This window comes from Aythya fuligula, chromosome 3 (assembly GCF_009819795.1).
Source record: "Aythya fuligula isolate bAytFul2 chromosome 3, bAytFul2.pri, whole genome shotgun sequence".
NCBI lineage: Eukaryota > Metazoa > Chordata > Aves > Anseriformes > Anatidae > Aythya > Aythya fuligula.
This window is the reverse complement of record NC_045561.1, coordinates 78,648,921-78,661,771: the sequence shown is the minus strand read 5'-3', so window position 1 is coordinate 78,661,771 and position 12,851 is coordinate 78,648,921. Positions and strand designations below refer to the sequence as shown.

The following is a 12,851-nucleotide window of genomic DNA, read 5'->3' as shown; positions in this document are numbered from 1 at the left end:
TGAATCCTACCTTTGAAACCACAGAAAATTCAAATAGTGAAGTCTCAAACACTGAATTTCTCAAGGAAATTTCATCACTACTGAAAACTATTGAGTAGAAGAAATCCTAATAATGTATCTACATAGCTCTTCGCTTTTTCCTCCCAATGGCAGAGAAACCTCACAGGAACTCAAACAAGTACATGCAGAGCCCAGTGTCATTAGACCTTCTACCACAAATCCAGTTGAAAAAGACAGTTTCTAAAACTATGTTTTAATGCTTTGTAATTAACCACCTGAGATCCGCTGACACAAAAGATAATACTTAACTATATCCCCCAAGGTTATAGTAATTGGAAGTGTCTGGGGGTATTCAAACACTGCTGTAAGGAGATTTTATTCTAAAATGAGGGAAACACATGAAGGTGTAGAGAAATGCTGCCAAATACGAATACAATTAGCCTTATAGGGAATACTGAAGAACTTACTAGGAAGACATAATAGTCTTCTGATTAAGCAGTCAGAAATATACACATCAACTACCGTAATTTTCAGTGAGAATTTAAGAGATAAACATGAACACCTGCTGAGGTATATGTCTACTGAATACCTGCCTGCTTCGGAGTACTACCAATCTAGTTTTGACCCAAATTTCTCAGGGCTTGTAGAAAAGCATCCCACTCCCACAACAAAAAGAATTGTAGCCATGAACAGAGAAAAAAAAGAAATATTTAAAGAAAACACATATGGATGGCTAGTTTTAGGCCTTGTCTCCCTTCCCCAGTTGCAGATTATCATCCATCTATTACTCAAGAATGAGAACATTAGACTAAGCCTGAGTGGATCTTTCTCCTATGCAAATCAAAGAAGAAGTTAAAGTCAAATCAAAACAAGTTCCAAAAGAAGCAAGACAGCACTCAGACATCTGTCCAATGAGGAAAGGTATGTGGTTATATAAGACTGTTGTAAGAGAATACTTCAGGGAACAAAATAACTGAAAACAGCTCTAAGAAAATCTAGTGTTTCAAAAAACTTAAGTTGCGGAGAGTAATTAAAAAGTAAAATATAAATACTTAATCAGATCTCTCATTCCTGAGAACGTACTTCAGATCATTAAGTCAAAACATCCTCTATACATGTATGTTTTCAGCTTTCTTTGTTGATTCCAGGGGAGTAAGAGAAGAAAAGGCAGAAAAAGGAATCGTCAACCTTCATAAGAAGCAGACTGAACTAAGCTGTATGAGTACGCAGAATACACATCCTTCCTTTCTGCATACCGTAAAAGGACTTTTCTTGGGTTGTACAAGATTTTAAGAAGGGCACGGACGTGATACAAAATTTGAAGTTCTGGCATTGTTACAAATTCTTTAGACTATAAAAAAACCCAAACTTATGAAATACATTTTTTTTGCTAAGTTTGTGGAATATACTCTGTAATGTGTAAAACAAACTACTCGCATAGCATTGCAAAAAAAATCTTTATTTAGAGAATAGCTCACTGTGCATATTATCTACAAAACAGTATTATCAGCTCAAACAGCAAGATTCAACTATCTTTACAAAAAAGATTAACTAAGCAAAGTGTTCAGAAACTGCTTTAAAATATCAAATCAAGAATAGCATATGGATTTTAATTAAAATATATATTTTTATATAATGCACACTTCCAGACTTCTGACAAGTTAGGATGACATTTAAAAGTGGGAAGGTGGTAGTTCAGCATTCATGTCAACTTATCTTCACTGTTTGTACAGGGTCTAACTTCAAGAACATTAGTTCTGCCTGATACTTCCCTTACCCCCCCCCCAACATGCATCTGTCCACAGCAACCGTATCAGAGCCCAACTTGTCTCATGTAGCACATTAAAAAAATAGACCAGGTTTAACATTTCAAAGCACGATTTCTAAATACAAAGTGTAGTCTTCCTGCAGAACCCAGAAGCATTAGCCTACAATTCAGTCATTTAAAAATATTAAGACATTTATAAATAAAACAAAGCCAAGGTACTTTACTAGCTTCTAGAGCAGTTATTTTGAAAGCCAAGAGTTTGTTTAGCTAGTAAAATCTGCTCTGAATTGCATAACCTATAATGGACTTAGTGAAACTTGCATTTTTATTACTGCTCTCATTACAAAGTTTTACACTTATGATTAAAAGTTACACACCGTACCTGAAGAGTGAGTATGATATGGTCATTCTTCCATTCTTATGGAGGAAATAAGCTACAAAAAAGGTCTTAAATGACCATTTACTATCATTTATAGGTGACATTTTAAAATTATGCATGAAGTGAGTGAACGTATTACATTGTGTGTGCATATAATAATTATTTTTTTAAAAGAAAAAAAAGAAGCAGCAAGATATTCAGAGTCAGGAGACAGACATCAGTAAAACGAAGTACTTCCAGAAGCGCAAAGCTGACTCACAGGATCTCAACAGTCAGTAAGAAAACACAGAGAAACATGCTTTGAAATTCCATTGCTCTGTTTTCTAGCCTCTGCTTCTCTTTAAAATAACCTGCAAAAAAAAAAAAAAAAAAAAAAGTATATTTATCACTGCTTATATACTGTATTAGGTATTACAATCCAGGCAGCACTACAAAGTTCCAAAACACTAGGATACTCAGACCAACTACTCATTGTGCCAAACAGTCTGTTTCCAACAGTAGAATGACCAACGGTAGTAGTCAAAGGAAAAGGACAGGAATAAAGCAAAGGCATACAGAAGTATGCTGTACCAGAAAATATTAAAAGAACGCTCATAACCAAGAACTTAGTAAAATAAAACTTTTTTTTTTTTTTAAATTGACTGTCGAGAAATGGCAATAGCTCTCTCAGGCCCTCAGCAGACTCCTTGAAGCTCTTATTCCATTAGATGTAGACAAAAAGAAATAACTAAGACTTGCAATTACACAGCTGCTATGCTCAGCTTTTGTTTGCAATGCCTTGCTTCTTTCTATATCAAGAGTGCCCAGACCCTTGGAAGGACATTTTTTGGTTTGGAGATTAAGTTGAAAAATGAAATTCAAAGCTCAAGTGGGACCATTTAAGTGTTAACATTATTAAAATAAAGACAGTTTTTCATTTCTTCTCATCTTAAGAAAAAACAAATGGAACACAAAAATGTTCAAATAACGTTAAGATTACAGTTAAAAAGAAATTACAAATGTATAAGATTCCAACTGTAACATTAACTTGGCTACCCTACGCATCCTGTATATATCTCTGTTACTATAGTAATAGAAGCTATCAAACTAAACATTTTGCCAGAGGAAAAAAAAAAGACTGAAGATAAACAGAAGCCACAGGACCAAAAAATCAGATACCACTGTGTTTTACTCTTCCAATTCACACAGCAGTAGTGGGTGGTTGAACAGATAAACCTGCACATTAGAGAGATCAAGCTCCCTCATGAAACAGAGGTAAAGCTGTCATATCCCACCAAGTGAAATGAGCTGCAAGAATCTGCTTATGAGTGTTATCAGACTAAGGTAAGAACTGAAGGTGCAAATATATGAACTATTCCTCACTTGCTCCATAAAGCTTCTTTTATGTTACTGCAGTTAAGATAGCCTGCTTCCTTGACAGGATATCATCTGAAGTAAGAATCCTCCAATTTTGGAACTTATTCGTATTCCCTGCCTGCCAGAGTCCAGACTTCTTTTACCCATCCCAAAGCCATGACACTGAATGGCAAAACAAATTTTAGTTTTGCTAGTCACAGGTGTTCATAGGCAAATGTAAACTCCTACTACCCATTGAAGTCAGACATGCTCACCAAAGCAGCAGGGAGCTATAGGACCACACAGTCCTATAGCACAGAGTACTTAACTGGTTGCCAGTGCCCTGCTAGTCACAGCCACAGTTTTCAGCCCACAGATGTGTGTTGGTAGACCTCTGCATAGACAAACCCACGTATTGAACTATGAATTTAAACATGGAATAGCCAAGTAAAAATAGAACTATATTTAACAGGGCAGAGCAAATTAATTTGATGCCTTGGTACCATTTTTGCAAGTTTTAGACTGTAAGTGAAAACATTAACTATCTAGTTACCAACTAGTATGAAAACATACTATGACAGAAAACTTTTGTATATGCTCTCATAATACATTTTGCATTGAACAGAAGAGAAAAATACTACAAATGCTTTATTACCTTTGCTGCAGCTATAGTATGCTCAGGTTTAATTGTTTTACTTTTGTTCTCAAAAGCATTTGTCCTGGCTTCTTCTGCTAGCCGATGGAGAAACATTAAGAAGTTCAAATGTACCTTTAAAAGAAGAGAAATAAAATCAGGGAGAATTCAGACTTCTCATGCACTGTTTTGTTAGAGATTCATTATTTGAGACAGAGGATTCCTATATTAGACTGCTTCCAAAATCATGAAGGGTGTTCCTAGGAAGACAGAGTATCACTTGGGTCAAATCCTAATAGATGCCCATGACATTCCGTACTGCAAGACTCTTGTAAATACTTAAGATTATTATATTTAAATTGTAAGAGTGCTGTAGAAGTGATCATACAGACATCTTACAGAAATAAAAAATTTGGTTTACATTATATTTTATTACAAAAGAAAAAAAAAAAAAAGCTTGCTAAACAGAAGTATCAAGCAGAGAATGAGAAAACATCTTGCTTACTAGCAGATACAATCAGCTTTCAGTGACTAGAACAGTCAGACTGTTAACGAACAGCAAATTCATCCCTGCCATATCACCAAATGGGCCATAGACAAGTTCAAGGACTCCTGCCCTTTTCCAGGGCAAAGGAGCATTGACATTAATTTCTCCAGCACAAGTAACTCCCCACTGTCAGGAGCTTCCTTTCTTTTTTTCCCAGCTCATCACTTACTTAACCTTCCTACATGAAAAGAGCTGGTAGGTCAATATGTTGGTTCAATACAAGATCCTGCTATGTTCAATACAGGAGCGGCAAGAATTTCAACAGCCAAAAAACCGTTACAACTTGTACCAAAAACTGCCATCAAAAACACCCCCGTGTAGTAACGAATCTACAGTGCAAATCCCTAGCGTTATACAGCCATTATGTCAAGTATTTTAATAGTTCAGCCTGAACATTGGAAACTGCACATTTTGTAAATTAAGCCTTCAAACAATATTAACTTTGCTATGTGAAGCATATTAAATACTTCTTCAATCAAGAGCTCAAGAATATTATTGAAACATGAAAATTTTATTTATATGAATTAGGTGATATATTTGTTTTGCCATCGTATCTTTCTAGACTGTAGATCAGCTAACAAGGAAAGTTACAATTTAGAATTTATGGGAAACAGCTTGGCAGGGCGCTTACAGCAGAAGCAATCTGCAGGCATTTTAATGTTCATATGACAAAACTCAATTCCTTTTAAAACTGCTGAAGTAAAGGAATGTCACTGTGCAATACATACAACTATATTATTGTATTTGGAAGCACCTACTACACAAAAAGCAGATGCTACTGCAGGTTTACTTAGCAAAATATCAAAACAAGTTTTAACCTATTAATTTCTGCATGAGGAAGTTATCTCTGAAGAAAATCTGTAGTGGCACTGAGATAGTGTTAAACACTATACTTCTCATTATTAGACTTACAAAACATAAAAGGTTAGATTTCTGGGAACAACCTGGAGAAGGAGAGCAATGGGGAACAAAAACTTGCCATAGTTTCATGTCCTCTTGCTGAGACACCTAAATACAAAATTGCAAATTTTAAAACTGCCTTTAAAAAAATGCATCTTCTTAGACTCATTGCACCTATGTTTTCCTACTTTCAAAGGGAATTACTCTGTGTTCCCCAAACTCCTATCAACTTAAAAGAAACAGTCAGATGAGTAAAGTCAGAGCATTCCACAACAGAGCACGTTAATAAATATTTCAGATTATTCGATATTTATATAGCTTCCATTTAAGGAAATAGAGAAAGGCTAATGAAAGGTGTAATAGTGGACTACCATCCATGTGACAGCTACTGACAAGTACTTATGTGATGCCACACCTGTTTAAAGCCATTGCTTCACTACGGATCAGATTATTGTCCCTCAGCATATGACTTCAATAGTTTTGAACTACTTACAAGAAAAAAGATCTTACACAACAGTATACTTATTTTCCATAACAGAAAGGTTGGAAACTATTAAGAATAAAAGAAAAACACGTAACACTGCTTGCTGACCAACTTCCACACATCTGTTGGGCAGAACTAATGAACGATAGTGGCAAGCTCCCTCATTTTGCTTTGCTGCCACATTAACAATTTATTAGATAAATAACTTGCCTTCAATTAGATATCTACGTCTACTCATTAGATTCTATGCCCATAATAAAAACAGAAGTGCTCATTCATACTTCAAGCCCATTCTGTAATATAAAAACAAACCTGCACTTCTAGCATAAAAAAGCAGCTGAGTGCTTTCCTTCTGTAATTCCAAGCTAGAACACAGTTCACACTGCTCTTACATCTCAACCTCATCACTGAAGTCCTTCACCTATTTTCAAGGAGGTAAATTATTGATTTCTAGGCAAATTGAACAAACCACAGCACTAGTCTTTTCTCTTCACTTAAAAATATTGTCACATTCCTTCTATAAAACAGCTTCTTGGGAAATTTATAAGCTACACTGTGTATAGAGAAGGATGTTAACACTTAGAAAATAGGTTCTGGCAAAGCTTCAAAGCGCAGAAAGAGACTTGAAGAAGAGAACCTGAAAGGGGAAAGAAGAGATTCAATTCAAATATTTAACAAAAATGTTTGTATTTTTATGACTGATCTTTCAAACTTCTTACGAACAATCATTGAAGATGACATTTTTTTTACTGAAGAGCCAAGAAAAAAAGTAAATAACCAGATTATATCACAAAACAGGCAGGTATACCACCTCCTTGCTGGACTTAGTACTACAATGCATTCAAAGAAAGCCTTAACCATTCAGGAAAATACCCCTGAAAATGAAATAGCTGACTCTCTCATTTCCCTGCAGAAGACAAACAGCCTGTTCAAAATGTATATGGTGTATATGGTTAAAAGAACTAGTATATAAATTTCCAAAGCATGCAGATGAATCACTCTTACAAAATTTGTAGGGAATGTGTAGGAGAGAAGCTAAAGCTTTGCTGGAGAAAGGCTGGAAAAAACTCTCATAACTTGTTGCTTTAACTACATCAGCTGAACTTTTTTTTCCCCAGGAAAAAAAAAAAAAAAAAAGATAAACGCAGATAGAGTTTTGCTTATTTATTCACAGAAACAGAGAATGAAAGAGCTGCTAGCTATATGCCTGGTTGAAGATCTTGCACAATCAGCACCCCTGAACATTCCTGTTCAGAAAAAAGGTAAAACAAAAAGAAACCAAGCATCTTAACATTTAAAGGCCATTTAATTTCACATCACCAGAAGAGGTATTCTAAGCTTCCACCGGACTGTTAACATTTGTTTTGATCTCATCCTTTGTACTGGGATGAGTACTTGCATAACCATATTTTAAGCCAGACAAGATCGATATTGCTTGTTAGTTTTGATCAATTCAATTTGCTGATGGCCTTTGCAGCCCACAAAATGCTAGTGCCAGGATGAGGCAGCGATAGGGACTGATGGCCAAGGTTTAGAGGGATGTCCCACTTACCTCTTTTCAGACAGCCATGCTTCCTTGAAGCCAAATTAATATGACCGTGGAAACACAGACCAAGTGTCACTAACAACTATAAAAAACTATTAATGACTGCACAAGTTTGATTAGCTCCTACTGCATGATTAAGCTTTGAGTGGGTCTCAAACCACATTACAGCCGCGCCAGTTAAGCCAACTTAAAATAAACAAATAAATTACGCGCGGATACTGCCTCCCCCCCAACCCCCCCCTCCTTGCTCCCTTGCTGCCGCCGGGCCACTTCCGAGCCCCTCAGGCCTCTTTCCGCCCTCACCAGCAGGTCCCCGCCGGCGGCCAGGCGCAGCTGGGGCTTGTGGCTCCGGAGGAGGCCGCGCAGGGTGCCGCGGGGCGCGCCGCGCCTCATCCCGCCCGCACCGGCCCCGGTTCGAATCCGCCGCCCCGGCGCAGGCGCGCGCCCGCCGTGACGCACTTCCCAACGGCCCGGCCCGCCCCGCCGCCGTTAAACCGGCGGCCGCGCGTTGCCGTGGCGACCCCTTCGCAGCCTCCACACACAGAGAGTGCCCGAAACGGGGGGGGGGGGGGCGGCGCCGGCCGCCGCAAAGGGCAAAATAAATAAATAAATAAATAAATAAATAAATAAATAAATAAATAAATACGAGTTTGAAGCAGCCCTCTCACGAGTGTGACGGGATTTGTAGAGGAGGGGGGAGCCGCGGGGCGCTCGCTCGGTGCCTCAGCCGGATTCCCACCGTCACCCCCCACCGAAACGAGCCCGAGCGGTGGTCACCCGCACCCAGACAAAACGCTCAGAGAAGCGACTTCACAGCCCCAGGCACAAACACCCCGATTCCCCCGGCAGCCGCCCCTTCAAAGGGTCGCCCCGTCCCTCCCCGGCTGAAGGTTTCCCCGCAGGTTTCCCCGCAGCGGGGCCCCTGCAGCTTGGCACTCCCGGTCTGTTTGGACTCGGTGTACTTAAGTTGGAGAAAGGGTCAGGATTTCAGACTGAGGTATGGCGCTTTTCAGCGTATTTATTAGTGTTTTTTTTTTTTGTTTTGTTTTGTTTTGTTTTCCTTGGCCTATGGGATGTTTGCAAGTTTAAACGTTAAGTCAGTAGGATAAATACATTGCCTTTATTTTAATATGCGCACAATTGTCAAGTACCCAGATACAAGCTGTTTTTATTAAAGTGTGTTATTAGATCTGTAGGATTTGGTATTTTAGTTAATTTTGCAATACACACAAATGTGGTCCAAATAGAAGTATGATATCTGACAGCAGGAGAGAATTTTAGATTTGCCAGTTCATCATACTCCGTTGGGTATCATGCTTGTTCTTTCAGCTTTGACTGTCGCTTGTCATTAACCATCAACAGCAACGCAGATCCTAAAATCAGGGTCTTTTTTTTTTTTTTTTTTCTGTAAATGGATAAGCACACTAAAACATAGCTTCTTTTATTTTCTGCAGTTTAATAATGATCACAGTTACTGGCTCAGCAGAACTGACAGAAGTAAACATTTGTTTTGCCAGTTAACTAAATACATATGACTCAGGAGCTACACAGGCTCGTATTCTGTAAGACATACAGTCTACACATAGGAGCTTGCTTTGGGATCGGCAATAATTCAGCATGTCAACAGATTCAGATCTACAGCTGGGATAAATCAGGAGTTCACTGGACCTTTCTTTAGCTGAGAATTGGGCCTTGCAATCTCGTATAGTCTGTAGGAAACTGGTACGGACAATCATTTTACAAACTGAATGAGATGCAAAACAACTCCACCATAAGTCTAAAGCATACATCATATAAGTTTGCAACTCTGAAGTGACTTGCATAAAATGACAGATGCCGAGAATCAAGACTCATAACAATATCTCCAGTCATCTGTTAGCTATATGACCAATTTTGATTGAATAATAAAATCTATTAAGTCTAATACTGTTAGACTTTCATGGTTCTGATGGTTTTATATTTCTAATAGGCTATTCTTTGGTTTTAGCTATATAAAACAATGTTTTAAAATGCAGTCTCAAATCATACCAGATTTTCTTTCTTCTTATGTTTTGAAAAGCGTGACATTAATTACTGCAATTGAGAACAAAGAGGTCCAATGTAAAAATGCTAAATTATAGGTTCTGATCTACAGAAAGAACATAAGCTTCAACAGCTAAAATTTCTCCTTCCATATGTATTTTTAATTTATTCTCTTTATTGGTAAATATTTCTGTAAATATGATTTTTGAATAGTTTAATAGGAAAATTTTAGTACAAGAAAAAATTATAGTGCTGGACATAATGTATTGCAATGGACAAAATGATTTTACAAATTAAATTCCATAACAATCACTAAAGTTTAGATTATTTGATTTGTCTTAACATATGGATTAATAATAACATTGCAGTGAATCATAAAATAACTGTAAACTTACATCATGTTCCAATTTTGAACATAACTGTTTTCCTTTTTTATCTGATAGAATCTGTAATGTTCTGGTGTGATGCTATTATGAAGTACAATGTAAATGGCTAAAAGAATCATTCCAAATATATTTTAAATAAATTATTGAACTTGTGAAATTTGTTAATTTTGCCGTGCTCTTGCAGCCTTTAATAAAAGGCGATTCTGTACAAAATTGACGTATTTTCATGCTTTGCGAGTTCAAAAATGTCGCAGTTTTGCATCCATTTACTACATGCAGCTACATTATTTTAAAGTAATGTTTCAAGAAGTTTAAGGATTTCACTTTTTAAACAATGGCAACTTTTAAACACGCTAGTTCATTTCATGAGCTGGACATGTTTCAGGGCTTCAGCTGCAGCGCTGGATCTTCCCAGTTTTCCAGGAATACTGAGCTATATTTTATAACTAAATGCACCATCTGATACTGATGATGAGATTAGGAAAATTCAGCAGTTAAAATTCCACCATCCAGGTGTGACTTCTTCAAGAAAACAAACAGACTTTGCAGCGTTTGAATCAAGGCAATTTCAGTAACATAGTTTTGTCACTTTCGCTTCCAGATTATGTGCGTTTCTGGAAAACAGCTTGATACATTTCAGTGACTAAGAAGAGGCCTAACTTGGGATCATCACTACTGAACTGCAAACAAGTAAACATTTTATTCTCTGTCTCTGTAAAGAAACAGATGAATTTAAAAACTAATTTCTGAATATCATACTTGCTTCAATTTAGAAGGTATTAACAGAGTGGGTAAAATTAAACTGAAGGGCAGTGTTTCCCTTCTGTTGTGAAGCTCGTATAAACCCATCTCAGCTTGCTAAAGTGGTTCTACCAACCTGTCCTTTATAACTATTAACTTAATTATTTTGTTTCTGGATTCTGACATTATCTTCAATCAGACTCTTCATCAACTCTTCATCAATTCATTATTTTCGTCCCAAAGAATGCTGAAGAGCTACATTTTAATTGTGTGGTATCTTGAAATTAAGTCACATTTATAGATTCTTGCTAAGCCAAAGGTCCCTCAGTTTCTCCTCTAGCCAGATACTAACTGTTAGGTATTTTCTGGTGCTAATCCAGTTCCAGTGGCTGATGAAAGACTAAAAACATATCCTGGATATGAATGTCAGAACCTAAAATCTTTTGATGTTGTCTTCAGCGTTGAAAAGATCTGTCCAAAACCAGAACATAACAATTCAGCAGAAGTAAACTCTTCTATAATGTAGTTGATAGGCTTGATCATAGTGGTTGGAGGTACACAGACCTACTCTCCTGTTACACCTATATATTCTTTCTTTTGAATGCGGGATAATTCAGGTGTGGTTGAACCCTTTATTAGAGAAACAGAAAAAGAGAAAATACAAAGGAGAAAATTGTATGTTTTCTTATCTTCCGTGGAACTTAAGCTGATCTCCTGCTTGAGAAAGAAGGATGGAAATGGCAATTTTGACAAGCAGCTTTTTTCTTCTGGCTGTCACTATTTGTAATGTGGCAGTAATTGGATTGCAGTGGTAAATACTAGCAGCTCAAAGAGAAAGACAGTTCTAGCATAATTTATTTTTAAAAAATACTTTTTATTTAGCCTTGTTTCTATTTGTTTTCAGGCACAATGTTAAATAGTGAGAAATCAAAAAGGCACAAAACCATAAAATAAATTTGAGAGTCACACTATTTGCTTATTTTAGGGTATACAATTTAAGCTTCAGTTTTTCAGGACATTCTGTATATCAGATCTCCTAAGGCTGTGTAGAGCCTGCCTAAAGTCAGTTGACTTCTGCACAGGTGAGAGACTGTCCATCAACCTGTTGTAGCTAGGGACTATGTTCATTAAAAAAAAAAAAAGTAGTCACTCACCTTTAGAATTTTCTAATGGAATTAGGGAAAAAAAAAAATAAATCTCCAGATAGCCACTTTGATTGTGTTTTTGTAACTTCTGTTGTGACTTACAAATTTTAAGATTATTTATGTTTCACTCTCATATCTACTCAGGCAGACCCACCGATTTTATGCCAGTCATCCATCCTCCACCAAATTCCAGAAGGAGCAGTGTTATCATCTTCAGATGTCGTGCTTTCGAGGGCTACATACAAGCCAGAAGGGTCTTCAGGCACCTCTAGTCTGATCAACTAATCCAGATTTGCCAAGAAAAATACCACCTTCTCTGAGAAACTTTCACAAATTAACAAAATTCTGAAAAAAAAATACTTATCAGCCTTCCAAAAAAGATATTTTATGCATATGTGTTATAAACAAAAAAGGAGAGCACAAAACTTAATGACATACCCTCAGATATTTACTGAAAGCATGTCTAATTAACATAATTAATAGTAATGACCATCAATGTAGAACTCAACGATTAATATCATTCAACTACCAACATTTCAATTACATTTATCATTTATCTTTTTTTTTTTTTTTCTTTTCTGTCAGAAAGGTTTGATATAAAACAGCTTTTTCCTACCTCTTTGTTGATTTCCTTCAGGTTATGTACCATCTCAAATGCAGAATGGTATGATACAGAAAGGCCTGCTTAGCAATGCATCTTTCCATCTCTCTTCTGGCTTTGACTGCAGAGGAAAGTGGGTCATCCCAATTTGAGATATTAAACCCTGCACCAAAAAATAATCTCGCTGGTGTTCCTAATTGCCACTCATCCTCAGCCCCTCAATCCTAAAATAATGCAGGAACAAGTGATGAGGCTAGTGTAATGACAGATGTCCATTTCTTGCTTGGTACTGCATGTGTCTTGTGAATGCCCTGACACAACAGGACATACACGCGAGTTTACTAACATTAAAACCACTTAGCA

General features: G+C 37.0%; 1 protein-coding gene and 1 long non-coding RNA gene across 2 annotated transcripts; one reads left to right on the top strand and one right to left on the bottom strand.

Annotated features, from left to right (window-relative positions):
- Positions 1 to 1,438: 1,438 nt before the first annotated feature.
- On the bottom strand, positions 1,439 to 8,036 carry CENPW (centromere protein W). Its single transcript, XM_032184631.1, has 3 exons — positions 7,897 to 8,036; positions 4,138 to 4,251; positions 1,439 to 2,497 (listed from the first exon to the last, which is right to left on the bottom strand). Exons 1-3 carry the CDS (start codon positions 7,984 to 7,986, stop codon positions 2,471 to 2,473), a joined length of 231 nt encoding a protein of 76 aa, XP_032040522.1. The 5' UTR covers positions 7,987 to 8,036; the 3' UTR covers positions 1,439 to 2,470.
- Positions 8,037 to 8,250: 214 nt separating this feature from the next.
- On the top strand, positions 8,251 to 12,414 carry LOC116487852. Its single transcript, XR_004253114.1, has 3 exons — positions 8,251 to 8,590; positions 10,603 to 10,691; positions 12,032 to 12,414. It is a non-coding gene; the product is annotated as an uncharacterized LOC116487852 (long non-coding RNA).
- The last annotated feature ends 437 nt before the right edge of the window (positions 12,415 to 12,851 follow it).